The sequence below is a fragment of the Manis pentadactyla genome, chromosome 11, assembly GCF_030020395.1.
Source record: "Manis pentadactyla isolate mManPen7 chromosome 11, mManPen7.hap1, whole genome shotgun sequence".
In the NCBI taxonomy this organism is placed as follows: domain Eukaryota; kingdom Metazoa; phylum Chordata; class Mammalia; order Pholidota; family Manidae; genus Manis; species Manis pentadactyla.
This window is the reverse complement of record NC_080029.1, coordinates 15,030,845-15,053,213: the sequence shown is the minus strand read 5'-3', so window position 1 is coordinate 15,053,213 and position 22,369 is coordinate 15,030,845. Positions and strand designations below refer to the sequence as shown.

The window sequence follows — 22,369 nt, the reverse complement described above, 5'->3', positions numbered from 1 at the left end:
CTTACAGTTCCTCTCTTTATTAAGCCACTTTCATGATAAATTTGTTTAGTTTCTTTTCCTCTGCCATGTCCAAAAATTCTGCTAATAATGAATTTTTAAAAAAAATTTTAAACCAAACACATTTTTTTTCTTTTTCTTTAAGCAGGAATTTTCCAGCAAGCATCTTAGGCATATAAGTTACAAACTATTTCATAGACATGCAGTAGTTCAATCTTAGATGGCATGCCTTCTATTTGATATCGCATGCCTCTTGTCCTTTGAGAAAAGTAATTGGAGCATAGCTAGACATACAAATAATTTATTCCTTTTCTTAATACAGCATCTCTTAATAACCATAATATGAGTAATTTGAGAACAGGCTTCAAATGTAACTAAAAGAAGAAAGGTAGGCATCAATTTTCTAACCACTCTTAGTCATATCAACAACATTGCAAGCAGTATGATCTTCCTACCTCCACACTGGGGATGGTTTGTTTTTTCCCCCTGGGAGCTTCAAAGAATAACTGTTCTTTAGCACCAGTGTTGACCTGTAAAAGCTTTCCTTAAAAAAAAATTTTAAGAAGTACACATATGAGTTAAAATATGATGTTTAACTTTCATGGAAATAATTAAGTTTAAACAAGAAAACTTTCTTCTGTAGTCAGCCATTTAATGATGTAATTAAATTCGTAAGTAATTTTATTTTTGTCTATGTATATACATAAAAACTATTTAAATAGGAGGGGGATCTGTCATCAACTATTTGTCACCAAATTCTTTCATCAACTATTTTTACACATTTTTAAAAAATTTCATCAACTATTTGTCACCAAACTATTTCATACTTTAAAAAATCCTAGAAATAAATTTTGGAACTTTTAAAAAAGTATTTTGTTTAACTATAGTCGGAAAAAGTTTAATTTACAATACTAGATTTATATATATATGAATAGGTGAAACAAAAGTTCTAAAAAATAGAACGTTTAAAATATTTAGCACTTATCTAAGTTATTAAACACAGCCATATGCCATGCACTCTGCTAAAAAACAAAGGTACTCATTAAATTCTGTATGTTACACAATTATACTATTTTTAGGGAACATATTTTTTATTGAATAATGCGGAAATGACATTAAAATCCTCATTAATATATCTCTTTTCTAAATTTTCAGTTACTATTTATGTGAAGCTTACCTTAGAAAAACCAGAACAGATGACTAAAATTTTTAAAAACAATAAATTACTTTACAAATTAAATAACTTATCACTTACTTTACTATCATTTGAATTACACTAGGAGAGGTACTGAAAAGTCTAAACTCATAACATTCATCGTCAGGTGTGAAATGAAGTAGTGGAAAATAATTTTGAGAATGTTTGTTTTTTGCAATGTTTCTGAACTCATCTTGTTGAATCACTTTCTTCTCTAAAATAGGTATACTAAATGAGTTACCAAATAGTAAGTTATTTAAATTCTTACCTCTAATATCCCAGTCAATATGGGTTATATAACTGGTAGCACCTTTGCATATTCCCACCCGTTTACTACTCATCACATTGTATATATCTATAAAGCTGTCATGGGATGCTACTGCAAGATATTTCCCAGAACCTATAATGGAAACATAAGTGCTTGACATTTTCTACCTTTAGAAATATTTTTTACATTCTACAACTAGAGTTAATTTTCTTAACTTTTTTTTTTGGAGGAACTCTTAGGTGTTTCCTAAGTCATAATAACAAATATGTGTCAAACAACAGATGGTAACATAGTATTCAAGTATACTATAATCAACAAAATGAAAAGCTTTTTTAGTGCAGTGAGGTAGTTCAGTGGAAAGTGCATGTCAAAAATTATATACAATGTAATTTTGATACACTTTACATTTAACAAATAAAAATCCAAAATCTCTACATTTAGGAAAATTGAAAGTAAACCAACATTAAGTGAATTTTGCCTTAACAGTAATTCCTATATCACAGATTTTTTTCAGAGATAGTGAATACCATGGAATTGGTGAAGCAAAATATAATTTAAAAAGCATTAAGAATATAATGAATATAGTTATCTAATCCCTTTTATGTTAAAAAGGAGGAAACTGAGGCTCAGAGAAGTGCCTTAGCACAAGTCACACAGGAGATTTAGTGACAAAATTAACATTAAGCCATATATTTTGCCAATGATCTAACACAGGACTTCTACCTCTCACCATACTGCCTCTTTCAGTCAAGAAAAGCTAAATTGAGATAAAACAAGTTAATAAAAATTACACATTGATATATTTACTCATTACCAGATCCAAGTTAGAGATCAAATATGATAGTAGCAGTATGTTACCTGGTGAAAATCGAATATCTGAAATAATATCTTTTCTGTGGTGAAAAGATACAAGATCCTCTAGAGTATCTGCATTTGCCATTAAGAAACTTCCATCATTGAGTCCTACAGCTAAAACTTTACCATCTGGGGAAAAACAGCAACATCTCCCACCTACAAGAGAAAGGAGCATATATCAAGCAATTTTCTTTATTTAAAAGAAAGTATGTGCTTAAAGAGACTTTCCTTTCAGAGAGAGGATGCCTATATTTATTACAGCCTCAAATCAAAATAAAAAGGAATCAAGGGACGCAGATAATAAAGTTTTCTATTGAAATCAGAGTTATGGAATTCTAAGCAATAATTAATACAAACCATTCCCTCTTCTGAATATAATAAAAGTGGATACTAACATTTACTTTAAAAGAAATTAAGTTGATGAAAAAGAACCAGAAATTTTTAACTAACATAAAAAGCTAATGACTTATGTACTAAAAAAAAAAAACTGGTGGGGGCAGGAGGGAGTTTCTTTGTAGTTTCTGTCCAACAAATCAGAAATTTAAGAAATTAGACCATCTTCAAAAAAATGTTTTCAAATTTAAAAAACTCTGACAGCAGGCAATTATTAGTTGAAGCTATAAAGATCTATCTATACATTTTTCCAAAAGACACATAAAGAATTAATTTAAAAAAATAAGGGATAATGTATTGGCAAACACAAAAAATGGGCTTTATCCTGATAGCATGGGATACAGCAGGCATATTCAAAAAGCCCTAAGTTGTTTGGTATCTTGCATAAAATTTGGAGGGGAAGATGGGGCACAGCTGTTAAGGAATGAATTGAAAACCAAGCAGTCATTTAACGATCCAGCAAACATTGGCAATGAAGGAATCCAGGATATGATTTCTGAGATTTAAGAGTCAAGAGAGGATGATTAATTGGAGCATTGTCATATGAGGGGAAATAATGTGAAATGGTTAAGATTTGGATGTATTTTGAAGACAGACCCAGCAGGACTGACTAACTGGGAGTAGAGTAGGAGAAAAAGAAGTCAAGGCTATATTTTTGTTTGAGTGGTGATGTCATTTACTGAGATGGGAAAAACTAGGGGAGATACCAGGTTTGTTTTGTACCCATGAATTTAAGGATGCCTACGAGAAATTCAAGTGAAGATATCAAGGAGCCAGTTTGATATATTAATACTTCTCTGGTGCTAATGTTCTAACATGGGAGGTAGTAGCAAACAGATAGTAGTGACAGCCAGGAAAACTGAGTAAGTGCTTGTTAGAGTGTTGGAGTGCCCCTGCAAGGCCAAAAAGAAGTAAGAGACTTCTTCCTTCTGATGTGCCAGAACCAGTGGGTCAGTGAGGAGGCAGGTGTGGGGGTTGGGGATGGAGGAACTTCTCTGCCACCAAAGCGAAAGATACACTACATCAGCCTTCTGGCAAATTTCTTTTCCACTGGCAGGCGACATTGTCCTGTGGCCACCCTCTCCAAAGAGATCTGCATGTCAGCCTGAGAGGAGAGCGAAGGCATCATTCTCTAAATTCATTCCCTGCTCACTGTCTTTGCTTAGCCCTGTGGGTGACAGCTGCCACCTGTAGTTGCTACTTTACCCCTTAGCATCCTCTTTTACCCCTTTTAGTAACCACCTTTTATTAGTTAACACTTCTTTATAGTAACATTTCCATTCTAAATACTGGGGTTGTTTCTGTCTCTCAATTGATAAAGAATTAGTACCGAAGGGGTCACAGGAGACGACCACTGATTATGAAGCATCTACTGAAGTAAGTGCCCTGGGAGTCCAAGAGGCTGCTGCTCTTGACCATTACAAAAATGATGATGACTACAAAGACTCTGTTACACAACAGATTCCACTGAGTGCGTGGAGCATTTAACAGAAAGAAGTACAAGCCCAGATCCTTAAACTTTCAGCACATGTCACAAGTAGAGAGCTTCCATGACAAATCTAAAAGAAACCCATATTTCTGGACTGATATTGCTGAAAATTAAACACAAAATTTATGTAGGCTGCAAATTTACAATGTCATTTGAATTCACAGACTCACCAAATTTCTTATGTGAAGTTAGGACATTGACTGGGAAGGAAGGGAACTTTGAGTCGTGGTATGGGAACATCTGGTTGGATTCAGAAAAAACTGAGAATCTTTAACTTCTGTATTATTCTGAGCCCACCGGCCATTGCAAATAGCTTGCTCTCCCAGGTCTGAGAAGACTGGCCTTCTGGGGCAGATGCCCTGCAGGGAATGCCTAACCTTTTGAAGAACTATCAAAGCCACTCTGCTATCACTATACCCTAACTTGGATCATATCTCGGCATGCTCTAGGGCAGACGTTGGCACACTTTTTCTTAGAGGAATAGATAATAAATATATTGCTTTGTAGGCCATATGGTATCTATTACAACAATTCAATTCTACTATTGTACTGCAAAGCAGTCCTAAACAATACACAAATGAATGGGCATGTCTGTGTTCCAATAAAACTTTATTTACAAAATCAGGACGTAGGCAAGATTTGATCCATTGGCTGACCCCTGATACATAGGAAGGACTCGAAAAACTTAGGGAGGTAAGAATGTTGGAGTAGATTTTTCGTATGCAACTTGCACACCCGTCCACCAACTGCATCCTCCCAAAATGTCTAGAAAACAGTCTCCATGAAAGCATTAGAAATACATTAATTAAGGGCAGCAGCTGCAACCTTGGAAAGTTTTGTGAATACCCTCCTATATAGGTCAAGGAATGGGAGACAGAATCTTACCCACCAAAGATATGGTAGATTCTTTTACCAAAAAGAGCAACATGGATGTACTAATAATCAGAATGTTTTGGCCTGGGATATTTCTATTAGTGGCTAATTAATCACAGTGTCTCCAAGAATGCAACAGATGAGTAAGCTACTAGATTAATATTTGATCTACATAATAGAAAAAACTCCAGACCTGGTGAATAAAAAGTACCTGACTTAAATTGCAATAATGGAGTGTTACATGTTTTCAACCAGTTTTGAGACCTAAGTTAATTCATATATACTCAGAGCCTCCTGATTGAAGGGAAGACCAAGTCCCAATAAGGACAGACCCTATAGCACTGCCCCACCCCAAGAATATCATGTCAATCTTCCTCCAAGGATCCATTTAACTAAAATGACCACTTAACTAAAATGACTGTGAACTGGAGCAAAGGAAATATTGAAACTTTTAGGAATTACTACACATGGGCTCTGAATTAACACTAATTCTTGAGGACACAAAATACTGCTGTTGTATATCAGCAAAAGTGGGAACTTATGGTGATCATTTGATAGATGGAGTCTGAGCCCAGGTTTGAATAACAGTGAACCCAGGTGGTCTGTGAACTCCACAGAATTCCTGAATTGAAAAAGACACATGTGACAGTCTGTAGACTCCTCTAGGCTGGCTCTGTGATCCATGGGCATTTTGACAGGAAAAATTAAGGGAAAACCCCTGGAAATTCTTCCCTCTACCAAGATATAAACCAGAAGCAAAACTGCAAGCCTGAAAATTGCAAAAATCAGTGACAAATATCAGTGACTACCAAAGACTTGAAGTGTGTGGGGTAAGAATTCCTAGCAGATCATCATTTAAACTGGCCTGTTTGGTCTGTGCTGAAATAAGATGGATTTTGGATAATAACAACAGACAGTAAATTTAATTAGGTGGTGACTCCAGTTCAAACTACTCCTCCAGATCTTTACTAAAACAAGTTAATACAGCCCCAGGCATTTGCATGCAGCTATTGCTCTGGTTAATGCTTTTTCCTCCATACCAGTTTGTAAGGACCACCAGAAGCAGTTTGCTTTTACCTGGCTTGTATTTGTGTACACCTTCAAAGCCTTGCCTCAGGGCTATTTCAACTCTCCTGTTCTTTGCCATAACATAGTCCTCAGAGATCCTGATTGTCTTGACATTCCACAAAACATCTCAATGGTCCACTACCTTGATGACATTATGCAGAATGGATCTAGGGAGCAGGAAGCAACAAGTACTTTAGATGCCTTAGTAAGACATAAGTGAGTCAGGAGAGTGGCAGATAATTCCCTCCAAAACTGAGGGACCTACCACTTCAGTGAAGCTTTTGGGGATCCAGTGTCTGGAGTACACCAAGATATTCCCTCCAAAGTGAAAGACAAGTTGCTGTACCTCCCACCACCTGCCACAAACAAAAGGAGGAAAATACTTGATAGATCTTGTGGAAGCAACATATATACCACATTTGAATGAACTGCTTCCTCTCACCTATCATGTCACTAACAAGGCTTCCAGTGTCCAGTGGGGACCAGAATAAGAGATGGCAAGACTGATCTTCCACTCGGGATTTATGACATAGCAAATCCACCTGATACTCAAAGTGTCTGTGGTAAATATGGACGCTGTACGGAGTCTCTAGAAACTATCAAAGGAGAATTGTACTGAAGATCTCTTTTATTTGGGAGCAAAATCCATTCCCTCCTTTACAGATAACTATTTTCCTTTTGAGAAGCAGCTTCTCCCTTGCTACTAGGCTTTGTTAGAGAGTAAGTGTTTATGGGATATTAGGTGACTATGTGTCCTAAGTTTCCTATCATCAACTGAAAGTTACATGACTAACCTAACCATAGATAGACTGTTGTTGTGCACAACCATTGAGTGGAAGTGGCAAATAAAAGGCCAGGCTTGGACAGATATGGAAATTTTAAGTAATGTGCATGAATAGGTGGCTCAGAATCCTTCAACAGTAATTCCTGGTGCAATGTGTCTTACATATTTATGGCCCCATGTGTGCTGATTATGATTATGATCAGTTGATTGAGGAAGAAAAAATATGAGCCAGGTTCCCAGATGTTTCTATACCACATGTTGGGGCCCGCCTGAAGGCACTGCAGCCCGACCAGTGCTGACCTTGAAGACAACAGTAAAGGTGAAACTTCTCGGTGGACAGCACTTTAAGCAGTACATTTGGTTTTCTGCTTTATAGTGAGAGATGATCAGGTGGACAGATTTACAAGATTCTTTAGCAACTGTTAACTATTTGGGTAAATGGTTAGGTACTGGAAGAAACAGGATTAGAAGGCTAGAGACAAGGAAATCTGGAAAATAGATGTGTGGATGAAATTCTCAGAAAAGGCACAGGCTGTGAAGATTTTTGTGTCCTAGGGAATGCTCACAAAAGGGCATACACTGAAGAGGAGACTTGCAATAATCAAATGACAAAATGATATGCTTTGTTGATGTCAGGCAGTGTCTTTTCCTAGCCAGCTAGCACTTACTTGTCATGATGGCAGGTACAGAGTCTACACTTGGGTTCAAAATCATGGACTTCTCTTTAGTAAGGCTGATCTTGGTACCACTACTGCTGACTGTCTTTATCTGCTAACAGTAGAGACCAATGGACCTCTGATATGGCACCATTCCCCAGACAGACCAGCCAGTCACCTGGTAGCTTGTTGATTACATTGGGCCTCTTCCATTGTGGAGGGGAAAACACTCATCCTCACTAAAATAGACACGAATTTTGGATCTGCCTTCCCTACCCATAATGCTTCTGCTAGCACCACCATGTGTCACACACAAGATGCCTTATCCACTGTCACTCAATTCCATGCTTCTGATCAACGAATCCATTTCACAGCAAAGGATGTGCAGCATTAGGCTCATACCAATGATATTAACTGGTTTTATCACACACACCCATCACTCAGAGGAAGCTGCTAACAGAATGGTATAAAAGCTTGCTGAAAACTAATTTTTGGCACCTGAAGTAACACCCTAAAGATCGGGGTTTTGTCTTACAGGATGCAGTAGGTATATGCTTTGAAGCATAGACCATTGTTTGGTGCTCTCTCATAGCAGAATACATGGGTCTAGAAAACAAGAGGGGGAGGTGGGAGTGGCTCCTCTCACTATTGTATCTAATGACCAACTTGTACAATTTTATTTCACATCTTGGCAACTCTGGGCTCTGTTGATTTAGTCTTAGCTCCCAAGAACAGGGAGAATGCTTTCACCAAGGGACATGTTTCCACTGAACTGAAAGATGAGACCATTACTTGGCCATCTAGAGAAAATTACACCACTGAACCAACAGGCAAAGAAAGGGATTGTTACTCTTCTGGCTCGGGTAATTAATACTGATTTCAAAGGGGAAAATGGGTTACTGCTACACAATTAGAACCAAAGGACTGTATCTGGAACCCAGGAGATTCACTGGGATGTCTCTTAGTCCTTCCATGACCAAAGGTAAAACTTAATGGAAAACAATAGCATCCAGGAAAAAAAAAAAGCAGGCAGAGATACTGAGATTTCACATCAGTAATGAAGGTTTGGGTCACTCCAAAGTTAAATAACTCCAACCACCTGAAGTTCTGGCTAAGGACAAAGGTATGAAATGGGTAGTGGAAAAAGGAAATCACGTTTATCAACCACAGCCTATGACCAGTCACAGAAACAGGGATGCTTTTGTTACGGTTGAGGCTTTATTTCACACCAGCGGGCTCAGAGGGGAGTAATCTCCCAAAAGTCTGAGCCCCAAACAAAGGCAAAGGGAGCAATATATATCTTCCTGCTTCCGTATCTGTAACATTCCTAAGTGCACAGCAAGCGAGCAGGCAAGGGGGAGGGAGTTTAGGGAGTGAACCTAGGGAGTGGGTGCTCAGCGGAGCGGGGAAATCAAGGGTGTTTTTGTTGTTTGTGTCGAGGAGAGAGAGACAGAAGGGAGCCACCTGGACTAGGCTGCTGTCCTTGTAAATTTTTCCCTATCAATTTATGAGTCCTTGTTATGTGTATGTACAAATGATTCACTTCCTCTCTCTCCTTTTTCTCCTTAATATTTTATATAAGTTTGTTGGCAGTTAACTTTACAATTTAGTCTTAAGGAAAGAGAATATTCAGTAAGACTGACTGAATTTGAGAGTAATTAATATAGTCGGCAGTGGATACAATGATTGTTGGGGCTGTGCGTCTTCTCTTTTGGGGAAGAAGGAAAAACGTGCATCGAAGGTAGAAACTTTATGGGTAGACCATTACATTAGTTCTGCGGTTGTACTCAAGTTCAAATGTTTGTAAAAAAATGCATATGGAGACTGATTAGACAAAGGAGTAGTTCTATGCCAGTTATTAATTTACTGCCTCTCAATTTAAAATGTATCATTCTTTGGGCCTTACAGACTTTTTTCTTTAGCCAGTTGATGATACTAAGCTTTGCCAATCAAGGATGCTGGAAAGACACTAGGAATCCAGAGCGGGAGAAAGGGACTCTCCTTCTTCCAGTTTTGATTCTACCTTTAGAGCCAGGGAACTGGCCTGCAGGGGCCCTGACAACACTCCCCACAGTGGCAGCCCCACTGAGTACTCTAGCAACATCATAGTGATGGTCCCAGTGATTCAGCTGTGATTTGCAGCCTCTGGCACGATGCTTTGCCAGGACAGCAGCAGCCTTCGTAGTTCAACGGCTTTGTCCTGGGTTAAGTTCTCCCCCAAGCAGTGGTTCTGTCATTGAGCTCTAACCTGCACCCTCTAGCCAGCTTTTCCTCCATCCGCCTATCACTCTGCTCCACTGAAGCCTGTCCCCTCCGGCAAGCTTCTTCACCACTGACAGACCCAGTGTTCTGGTGGCAGTCACACCCTTTCCGAACAGGTTTGAACCTCCTTGCATCACTTTCCCTCAGCTAACTAGAGCTGGTAGCTGCTTTCTACAGTAGCTGCTTCTACAGTCTTTTCACTGGGCAAACCCCTTTTACTGGCTTACAATTCTTATTAAAATTTCCCTGCTCAAATGACTAGTATAGTCTCTTTCTTCTAACAAGACAGTGGCTAATACGATCACCTAAAATGTGAGTGTATATATAAAAGGCGGCCAGGGAGAGAACCCTGGAGCATTCCTATATGTAGAGAGCAGAAAGAAAAGGCAAAGCCAGTAAAGGGAACAGAAAAAAAGAAGCCAGTAAAGGGGGCAGGGGAAAGACATGCATGCGTTCCAAAGCCAAGTGAAGAAAGAATTTCAGAAAAGGAATGATCAGTTATGCCAAGAACTACTGTGAGGTGAGTAAGGTGAGGATTGAGAGCTGACCAAGAGATTGGCAGCAGGTTCAATAGACCTATCAAGATAAAAGCCTAGCTGGAGTGGTTTGTAAAGCAATTGTTATGAAAACAGAGAGAAGTGAACATCAACTATTTTGAGGAGTTCTGCTACACAGGAGAGCACAGAAACAGAATAGTAGTGAGACCAATCACCACAGTTGCATGCGTTACTCAACCTTTTTCAACTGGTTGGGATGCAGGCATAGAACAGGTGGAAATTGGGTTTCAGCAAAGATTACATAACATCTTTCTAAGTACATAGCTGAGTGATTAAAAACTAAGAACAATTCCCAGAGGGGTGAAAAATAAAAAGGGGGCAGAAAACTAGAGTAATGAAGTAAAGACTCATCTCCCCAGAAAGCAAAGGAGTCTAGTCTTGCTCCTGGGCCTCCTGGATAAGCCCAGAACTCTTGAAGGGGCATACCTTCATTGCATTCATATTGTAATGGTTTTCAAATTCTATGTTAATTCTAAGTTCCAAAATTCCAGTACTGAAGATTTAATACCATTATTTCCAATTTAAAAATAATCTGATATCTGTATCATTAGCATCTTGAGGCAGCCATAGTTATATACTGCATTAAATTTTTTAATTGAACAAGGGTTCTGTAAAGTATTCTTTATTTTCCTACTTCTCTCAAGTGCTACAGAGATGACAGTCACCTCAGCAAAACTTCAACTGTGAGAATAATTCTTACTCTAGTACAAAGACTTTTCATACAGGTGGAATGTGAGCACTGTATTGGTTTCCTAGGGCCACCATAACCAAAACTTAAAATAACAAGAATTTACTCTCTCACAGTTCTGGAGTCTAAATGTTCCAAATCATGGTGTTGGCAGGGCCCTGCTTCCTTTGAAAGGTATAGGAAAGAATCCTTCCTTGCCTCTCCCTAGCTTTTGGTGGATGCCAGAAATCCCTGATGCTCCTTGGCTCATAGGTGCATCACCTCAATTTCTGCCCATCTCCCTTTGTGTCTATATCCCTGTGTCTTCAGATGGCCTTCTTATAAGGACACCAGTCACTGGACTTAGAGCCCATTTTAATCCAGCCTAACCTCATCTTAACTTGATTATATCCGCAAAGAACCTGTTTCCAAATAAGGTCATTCACAGGTACTGGGAGTCAAGACTTCCACATGTCTTTTGGGGGTGATACAATTCAACCCACATCAGACATGAAAGTAATGAATCAGAACTTCCTCCTATAAATCACAAATCTAAAGACAATGAAAACTGGAAACACTTTCTTTGAAACAAACATTATAGCTTGTTATAAACAAAAGGGGTATAGTCCCTACCAAAAATGTTATTCAAAAAGATGTCCTCAAACCTATCAAATAAGAGACAATATTATATGATGAGTAAATTTGGAACTGAATTACATTTATAACTTTTCATCTTACTCAGATAGTGGATAGTGTAGTCAGTAAAGGCCTTTTGGACATCTGGGAAAATTTACACAAAATTAGTTACTATTATCGCAACTCAACAATAATACCATTAATGAGTTTTGTTTTTTAGGAAAGCTTTGAAAGATTATTTCACGTCAATTTTTCATACTGAAACTTTTTTCACTTTATGGTGTATTATTTACATTTACACAATTTACTAATAATTAAAATAATGTATACTTATATTTTTCTATCTTTTTACTTAGTTATTTAAGTTAACAAATTTTATATTTTAAACACACTATTCAGTTTCACTGATTTTTTAACTTTTGACTTACAACTACCTTAAGAAATAACATACCAATATTTAATCACATGCAGTTTAAAAAATTCAATACAAGTATTTTCATTTTGTTCCAGCATTATAACCATATCTCAAGGGAAGAACAGACTTTCAAAAAGTGTGACTGGCAGTAAATAAAGAAATCAGAAAACAGACTTGTCTATCTTGGCCTGAGTTCTAGATGCAGGGGAAAAAATCACACTTGAGAATTCACGAACACAGGTAGACTTATGCAGATCTTAAATTTGAAACTATACTAGTTACATGATCTGTGCCAGTTAAAGGAATTAATTTTTAGTAGTTCTGGATGCTAGTACCAAAGGCATCTGGAAGAAGGAAATACAAACTTTCTGAAAGAATATGCCTTCAGTTCAGACCTCAGAGGATTCCCAGAGTTAAAGAAAACCCAACCAAACATGAACTTACAATCCAAAGTCTCAAGTACACAAGAAAATGGACCCGCAGGAGGAAGTATACAGGAAAAAAATCCCAACACAGAAAGAAAAACACAGCATAGATTCCCAAAGATGTCAGATATTTAGATTTTATATTCTTTATAAGTATAGTGAAGATTAAAAACATAAAAGAGGAAACCTAAAACACAAAGAATAATATTTTATAAAAAGATCTAAGGCAAATCTGAAAACAAACAAAATTTCTAAAAATGAGAATTATCAAAATTAAATACCTAACGGCTAGGTTAAATGGCAGATGTGAGAGAGCTGTAATAAAGATAATTTGGAAATAGAATAAGATCTTAAAAATTTTCCAGAATGCTGTACAGGGAGAAAATATGAAATGAGTCAAGGCATAGCATAATAGTGTGGAATTAAAAAACAAACAAACTATTACAAATTCAGGTTTGCAAAGCTGCTAGAAAACAACTAGCAAAATGGCAACAATTACTTTAAATGCAAATAAATTAAATTTTCCAATCAAAAGATACAGAGTGGCTGAATGGATAAATAAAGAAGACACATCTATATGCTGCCTACAAGAGACATACTTTAGATGTAAGGACACATACAGACTGAAAGTGAAGGGATGGAAAAAGATTTCATGCAAATGGGAACCAAAAGGAAGCTGGAGTTACTGAACCTATATCAGACAAAACAGACTTTAAAACAAAGACTATTAATAAGAGATACAGAAGGGCATTACTTAATAATAAAGAGGTTAATCCAACAAGAGGGTATAATATTTATAAGTATTTAAGCATGCAACATAGGAGCACATAAATATATAAAGCCTAAGGGAAGAAATAGACAGTGATACAATAATAATAGGGAACTTCAATACCCCAGCTACAGCAGTGGATAGATCATCTAGACAGAAATCAATAAGAAACATCAGCCTTAAAAAACATATCAGACCATATGAACTTAACAGATATTTACAGGATATTCCATCCAAAACCAGAATATACATTCTTCTCAAGTGTACATAGAACATTTTCCAAGACAAATCATATGTTAGGCCACAAGTCTTAATAAAATTAAGAGGACTGAAATAATATCAGGCATTTTTACCACCACAATGGTTTGAAACAAGACATTGATTAGATTAAGAAAGTTGGAAAATTAATAAGTATGTAGAGATTAAACAACATGCTACTGAACAACCAATCGGTCAAAGAAGAAATCAAAAGAGAAATTTTAAAAAGTACCTTAAGACAAACAAAAATGGAAATGTAACATACCAAAATTTATGGGATGCAATAAAAGCAGTTCTAATAGGGAAGTTCGTATCAGTCAATGCCTCCTTTTAAAAACAGTTAAAGTCTCAAATAAACAACCTGACTGTATACCTCAAGAAATTAGAAAAAGAATAAATGAAGCCCAAAGTTAGAAGAAGGAAGGAAATAACAAAGATTAGAGCAGAAATAAATGAAAGAGACTAAAAAGACAATAGACAAGATCAATGAAACTAAGAGCTGATTCTTTGAAACGATAAACAAAACTGACAAACCTTTGGCTAGGCTCACCAAGAAAAAAAAACGAGAAGATTCAAATAAGTAGAATCAGAAATGGAAGAGATGTTACAACTGATGCGGAATAAATAAAAGGATCACAAGAGACTGCTATGAACTATACACCAACAAATTAGTCAACCTAAAAGAAAAGGAATAATTCCTAGACACATACAACCTACCAAGACTGATTCATGATGAATAGAAAATATGAACAGACCAATTACTAACAAGGAGATTGAATCAGTAATAAAAAAACTCCTAACATACAAAAGTCTAGGACTAGATGACTTCACTAGTGAATTATGCCAAATAGTCAAAGAATTAGCACCAATCATTCTCAAACGCTTCCAAAAAAATAGAAGAGGGGATACCTCTAAGAAAGACATTTTACAAGGCCAGCATTACCCTGATACCAAAGCCAGACAAGGATGCCACCAAAAAAAAAAAAAAGGATATTGATCCTTGATGGACATAAATATAAAAATCCTCAACAAAACGTTAGCAAACCAAACTTAACAATACATTAAAAGGGTCATATACCATGATCAAGTGGGATTTACTCCAGGGATGGCTCAACTTCCACAAATTAGTCAATGTTGATACACCACATTAACAAAATGAAGGATAAAAATCATATGATCATCTCAATGCAGAAAAAGCACTTTACAAAATTCAACATCCACTTATGATAAAAACTCTCAACAAAACAGGTACAGAGGGAACATAACTCATCGTAAGGAAGGCATGTATGACAAGCCCACAGCTAACATCATACTCCATAGTGGAAAGCTGAAAGCTTTCCCTCTAAGATCAGGAACAAGATAAAGATATCTACTCTCACCACTTCTATTCAACATAGCATTGGTAGTCCTACCCAGAGAAATTATTCAAGAAAAAGAAATACAAGGCATCCAAATTGGAAAGTAAGACTGTCACTATTTGCAGGTGACATCATATTACATATAGAAAACCCTAAAAACTCCATAAAAAACCATTAGAAAAAAATCAACTGCAGGATACAAAACCAATACACAAAAATCTGTTGTTTCCTTACACTAACAATGAACTATCAGAAAGAGAAATAAAGAAAGCAATCCCATTTACAAGCATCAAAAAGAATATAATACCTAGGAATAAATTTAACCAAGGAGGGGAAAGATCTGTATATTGAAAATTATAAGACATTAAGAAAATAATTGAAGATGAGAAAAATATATTCCATGCTCATGGATTGAAAGAAATAATATTGTTAAAATGTGCATATTATGCAAAACTATCTACAGATTCAATACAATCCTTAACAAAATTCTAATGGTATTTTTCACAGAACAGAATAAACAATACTAAAATTTGCATGGAACCACAAAAAGACCCAAATATCCAAAGCAGTCTTGAGATAGAACAAAGCTGGAGGTTTCATGCTCCCTGATTTGAAATTACATTATGAAGCTATAGTAATTAAAACAGTATGGTATTGTCATACAGACACAACAGATCAATGGAATGAATAAAGAGCCCAGAAATAAACCCACACATAAATGGTCAATTAATTTATGACAAAGGAGCCAAGAATACACAATGGGGAAAGGACAGTCTCTTCAATAAATGGTGTTGGGAAAATTATACAGCCACAGGCAAAAAAAATGAAACTTGACTATTGTATTACATCATACACAAAAATTTACTCAAACTGGATTAAAGATTTAAATGTAAGATCTGAAACCATAAAACTCCTAGAAGAAAACATAGGTGGTAAGCTCCTGGACATTGGGCTTGGTGATTATTTTTGAAATTTGACACCAAAAGCAAAAATAAACAAGTGGGACTACATCAAACAAAAAAGCTTCTGTGCAGCAAAGGAAACCATCAACAAAATGAAAAGGCAACCTACTGAATGAGTGAAAAAAACTGCAAAGTATATGTCTGGTAAGGGGTTAATATGCAAAATATATAAAGAATTCATACAACTCAACACCAAAACAAAAACACAATCTGATTAGAAAGTAGGCAGACATGAATAGACATTTTCCCAAAGAAGACATACAGATGGCCAACATGTACATGAAAGGATGCTCAAAATAATCATCAGGAAAATGAAAATCAAAACTACAATGAAATGTCACCTCACATCTGTTAGAATGGCTAGAATCAAAAAGATAAGATATAACAAGTGGTGAGAATGCGGAGATAAAGAATGTACAGTGTAGGTGGGAATGTAAAATGGTGCAGCCACTGTAGAAAACAGTATGGAGATTCCCCAAAAATTAAAAATAGAACTACCATATGATCCAGCAATTCCATGTTTGGATATTTTTCAGAAGAAAGTGAAAACACTAATTTGAAAAGATATATGCATCATCCTTATGTTCATTGCAGAATTATTTACAATAGCCAAGATAGGGAAACAACCTCAGTGTCCATTGATAGATGGAGGGATAAAGAAATTGTGGCATATATATAGAATGGAATACTATTCAGTCATTAAAAAGAATGAAACCTTGCTATTTGTGACAACACGATGGACCTTGAGGCATTATATTAAGTGAAATAAGTCAGATAGAGAAAGGCAAATACCATATGAGCTATCTTATATGTGGAATCCTAAAAAAGAAAAAAAAAGCTGAAGACATGGAGAATAGATGAGTGGTACAAGAGGTGGGGAATGAAGGATGGGAGAAAATAATTAAAAGCTAAAGCCAGGGGATACAAATATTTAATAGGAACTTTCTAATATATCACTATATAGAAAAGTTCAAAAAGATGGCAAATATTTAGAAAAATATTTGCTTTACAGATGTTAAGAATAGATACTAATTCATGTTGCATATTTATGCTTCTGGTTATTCTATCACTGGTGGTTACCATAAAATTGAATTGTTTCGCAAACTCTCATAGGACAGTCTACACTGACTGGAAGGACTTATTTTTATATAGTTAACCTCAGGACCAAAATATTCACATATTGATTTGTTGAAGAAAATAGTATTTGCTTACTTAATGTTTGAAAGAGATAACTGTGTTTTATAATAAACCATTACGACTTCAGTAATTTTGCTATAGTTAACCAGTATAAAAGCATATATATCCCTTTGAAGTTATGAAAATCTACCTGTTTTCCTCTTGAATCATTAACAAAAGTAAAAATAAAAGTGATTATAGAAGAATATTTAAAAACAAAAACACAGAACCATGACTTTTCTTTACAACCCAACACAGAGATCTATTCCCAGAAAGAGCCAATAATACTGGTAGACACTTTTTCAGGTTTTATACAAGGCATAAATCCAGATTCAGGAAGCACAACAAATCCTAAACAGAAAAAGTAAAAAATAAACCACATACATGCATGATGTTATTAAACTACAGAATTGTAAAACAAAATAAAAGAGAACAATGGAAACCAGAGGAATAAAAACTCTTAGTAAGAACTTCAGAGGCAGTTAAATTAGCATTCAAGAATGAGTAAAAAATGAAAACATGTTCTGACTAGATATATGCTATGGGCAGGTGGTAGTAAAAGTTCACCTCAGATGGCCATACACTGCTTATCAAGAATTTTAATACAATAATAAAAAAACTGAATAAAAATTAGTTTGCTTTTTAAGAATTGCAATGTCGGTGATAAAACACTTCTGCTGCTGGGATAAATCATTCCCACCATCTTATTTTTTGTATACAACTGGTTCAGACAAAGGAAGCTGAGGGAATTTCCAACAAATCTTTATTAAAGAAACTCTAAAACTATATTTAAAAGAAAGATAATAAAAGAAAAAAGTTCAAGATACAAGAAATAAAGGTGAAGAAAAACATAAGCATAGATAAATTAAACACTGCATAAAGCAATAATAATGTCCAATTTATGGGGTGTGTTTAAAAAAAAAAAAAAGAGAGAAATCCTCAAAAAATTAAAACTACCATACAATCCAGCAATTCCACTCTGGGGCACTTATATGAAGAAAGTGAAAACACTAACTCAAAAGATATATGCAACCCCATATTCATTAAAGCATTACAATAGCCAAGATATGGAAACAACCTAAATCAACCACTGATGGATGAATGAGCAAAGAAATGAATGGGTAATGAAAAGCACATATACACATATATATACATACACATATACACACACATATATACATGTATAATATACAATATTATTCAATACTTTATTATTGTAATAAAATAATATTCCAATATATTATTATAAAAAGAATGAAATTTTGCCATTTGCAACAACACAAACAGATCTTGAAGGCATTATGCTAAGTTGCATATTTGGTTAGGACCTCCTAAGGCCTTGGGAAGAAAAGAATATTTGGCACCATGGTTTTCTGTGTACACAAAGGTATGACTGTGGTTCTGTAATCTTACTATAACCCTACAAGTTGAAAGTGCAAGTACAGAATTACTGAAATAATATTTGTTAATTCTTTCTATTTTTTGGGGGGAAATCCCACAAAAAGCACCAGAGAATGAAAATGTAGGACATCCTTACTAAAAAACATGGGATGAAGGACAGTGACAGGAGTTCAAGTGTTCTAGAGATTGTGGTTAACTTCAGATATTTAGTTAAGTTCCCATGTTAAATATTTAACAGTAACCCTAGAGGAAGAAAACAGACTCCATAACTTTTAAGTCAATAGAAGAAAGTAAAAATAAATTAACTGATTGAATTACAAATTCATGTTACTTAATTTCAACTTGGCCTTTATTATGGCTAGACAATCCTTTTCTTCATCTGCTGATTCTGTCACATTTTTTACAGTGATAATTCCCAAACTCTTACACCAGAGCTCCTCCTATAATATCCCCATGCTATAAAATAGCATTCTTTACCCACTTTACTAAGAAATTTGAAACTATCTGTATATCCTCATCTGCCCTGGGTTAACAGTAACAGCCTTGCTCCAATGATTGAAATATTGTCTCTCTACACTGACAGACCAGCTGCATTTTCCTCCTAAAAATGTGTGTAGATCTATTTCATCCCAAAATATCCTCCCCTCAACTCTGCTATGCTCTTTTAAGTTAAAGCCCCTTTTCTTAGTTTCTGATTCTGGATTACATATAATCCATAGTCACAAAGGATAGACAATTTAGCTCCTATTTTTTTCCCTATATTTTTTCTTCCAACATGATGTTGAAAATTGACTCAAGATAGGCATAATCATTGGAGGACCCATAAAGCAAAGACTGGGAATAATTTTCTTTATACAGCATCAAGAATAAGCAGATATAAAATAAAGTCTTTTTTATATACATACTATTGTTTTCTTATATTTACACAAGTTAGAAAACTGAGACAACTTAGTCTCTGTTCAAATCTTAGAGCCTCTTACCCTTTTTTAGTTTCCGGACAGCCAACATACAATGACTAGGAGAGAGATCCCATATTCTTAAGGTTTTATCATCACTTACAGTAGCACAGATGGGCAGGTAAGGATGCACAGCCAAACCCCACACCTCTCCTTCCATGTGTCCCTACAGAGAAAACAGTTAAGTTCAATTTAACCTACAAATATGTGTATTTAGAAGAACACTAAAGCCATGTGATGTTATATGCTAATGATAAGATAATGGATAATGGATAAATCTAATAAAACTTTGGTCTTTATCTTTGGAATACACTTAAAATAACCTTTGTAACAACTTTATCACCACAATTATAATATAATCAAGTTACTATTGTGAAAAGTAATGAAGGGAAACCTCACTGTATGGCATCAGGAGGCTTGCAGAGGCTCTCACGCTCATCATTTCTCGTAAATCTCAGATCCCATCAGAAGACCACAGATGCCATACTGTCTTAGCTGCTTTACCCCCCAGCAGAAGGAAGGTAGGTTCCACCTTCTGCCTCCCAGCTACAGCCCAGTCAGTGAGGGACAGCCAGTGAGAGACTGTCACGACTTGGCCAATGAGAAGTCATGATACATGGGACTCCCAGTTTACTCCAATGGACTTTTTGCATAGAAACGGCCTCCTAACTCAGCACCTTCCTCTATAAAAGTTTTCCTTTCCTTTGTTCTCTGGTCATGCCTATAGTTCTGCTATAGCTTGCATGTACCAGACTGCAATTCTCTGCTATTCCCGAAAAAACCCATTTCTGCTGGTAAAATAACAGACTGTTTTAATTTTAAAGTTAACACTATTAAAATTAGCTTAAAATCCTAAATATTCACTGGGTGGAGAGACTAGGAATTGGCTGCCCTGGAATGTTAATAATTACCATACAGGGTAGACGACTTCCTGCATGACAGAATAAGGAGTGCTGCAGACCTGCTCACCAGTGAAACTAGTAAAAATTGTTTTTTAAGAAAACATTTAAAGTCTCTGGACATGGTTCCAAGGAGATACGACAAATGAAGAAATATTTACTCAACAAAATCTGCTAAAATTTGGTAAGAACAGTGAGACTTGGCAGTAACTGAACTGCAATCCATCCCTTTTCTGTCCTTTCCTAACTCATAGCGTGGCAAGTCCACACCAGAATGATGTAACCAAAAACACAGAGCTCTCTCTCCCCAGCCATAGTTGGAGGGCTGTCTTCTTAGAAGAGGCAGTGGTCAAAGTATCAGAATTTTTAATCATGCCCCCAGCTACCTGCTATTGAGGCTAAGTTCTTAGTGAGTGCTACTGAGAGGTGGGAGCTCCCTTCTGCCCATCCGTTACAACATGGAGGCTCTACACTGGGTGAGGTGCCACTAAGAATACTGGGGCCTCAATGTCAACCCACAAAGGCCCCCCCCCCTCCCTCTTCTCCCCCAGGGTTCAGCTTCTAAGCAGTAAACTCAGAAATGAGCACTCTATTTTCCTCACCCTCAACTCCAGAGCCTTGGAGAAGAGATCTTTCCTGGAGAGAGAAGCAAGTGATACAACAGCTCCTAATCTCTTCTCAGAGGAACTGACTTTATTTACTATACAGTGTGCAACAGTTCAAGCCTTAAGGTGCGCTCAAAAAAAAAAAAAAGGAGATTGTGATGAAAGGTAACTGGGAGGTGACTGGTAGACTTATTAGGCATTTAGGCTAAACTGAAAGCCAGCTGGCTTCCAGGAGAATGAGGGAAATCTCAGAGATACCTGAGAGGAGGCAGTTTTAAGTCAGAACAAATCTCAAACACTAATCTAGGGAACTGTCTCTTTTAAGGAGCCTAAATTGGAATTGGTTTAGTCTGTGGAGCAATGTATGCTCCCAGGAAATGTTAAAATAATAGAGTATTCAGTCAGCAATTAACACAGTTTCCACAGCGGGGTGTGGTCAGACAAAGAGACCATCAAAGAGGAGAGAACACTTCCCAAATTATTTTATGGAGTCATCATCCTTATAGTAAAACCAGACAGTCGTCATAAGAAAACTACAGACCAATATCCCTTATAAATATGTATGCTAAAATCCTCAACAAAATACTAGCAAACTGACTCCAACATGTAAAATAATTAAATACCACAAGCAAGTGGGATTTATGCCAGGAATGCGAGGTTGGTTTAAAATTTACAACGAATTAATGTAATACACCATATCAATAGAATAAAAAAACAAAAACTATACAACCATCCCGAGAGATACAGATGCTTCTGATAAATGACACAATCTTTCATGATAAAAACACAGAACATATTAGGAATAAAAGTTCTTCAACCTGATAAAGGTCATCTATGAAAACTCCACAGTTAACATTGCACTTAATTGAAAGATTGAACACTTCTTCCCTAAAATTAGAAACAAGACAAGGATGTCTGCTCTCACTCCTTCTATTCAACATTGTATTGGATGTTCCAGCCCAGATACTTAGGTAAGAAAAAGAGAACTAACAGGCATCCAGATTGAAAAAGGATAAATGAAACTATCTCTATTGACAGATGACACAATCTTATATATAGAAAATCCTATAAAATCCACTAAAAAACTATTAGAATTAATAAGTGAGGTCAGTTATTTTAACAAAATTAGTATGAAACTTGTACACTGAGAACTATAAAACTGTTGAGAGAAGTTAAAGATCTAAATAAATGGAGAGAGCTCATGTTCATTGATCACAAGATTTAATATTAGAGGCACTAATTCCCAAACTAATCCATAGAGTACTGCTCCTACAAACATTGTACATGTTTTGTGGGTGTGTGTATATATATGCACTTCTGTTGTGTACATATATTCCCACACTTCTAATTATTATAGTTTTATATTATCTTTATTTCTAGCATGGGGAGTTTCTCAAAAAACTTCTAGACTATTTTTGAATATCCAAGGTATTCCACATAATAAC

General features: G+C 36.0%; 1 protein-coding gene across 12 annotated transcripts in view; it reads right to left on the bottom strand.

The window, feature by feature from the left end:
• Positions 1-22,369, bottom strand: part of EML5 (EMAP like 5) — a 151,838-nt gene that overhangs the window by 35,491 nt on the left and 93,978 nt on the right. For 11 of the 12 annotated variants that reach the window (XR_008992419.1, XR_008992420.1, XM_036882368.2 and 8 more), the window contains exons 21-24: positions 19,445-19,586; positions 2,319-2,471; positions 1,461-1,592; positions 453-541 (exon numbers count right to left, since the gene is read on the bottom strand). Coding sequence is in view for 10 of the 12 variants with exons in the window: in XM_036882368.2 (XP_036738263.2) it covers positions 453-541; positions 1,461-1,592; positions 2,319-2,471; positions 19,445-19,586 (516 nt within the window). In the remaining 2 variants the exon portion in view is untranslated. Of the gene's footprint in view, positions 1-452; positions 542-1,460; positions 1,593-2,318; positions 2,472-6,145; positions 6,306-19,444; positions 19,587-22,369 lie in introns of those variants that run through there. The other variant, XM_036882380.2, reaches the window with a different exon arrangement.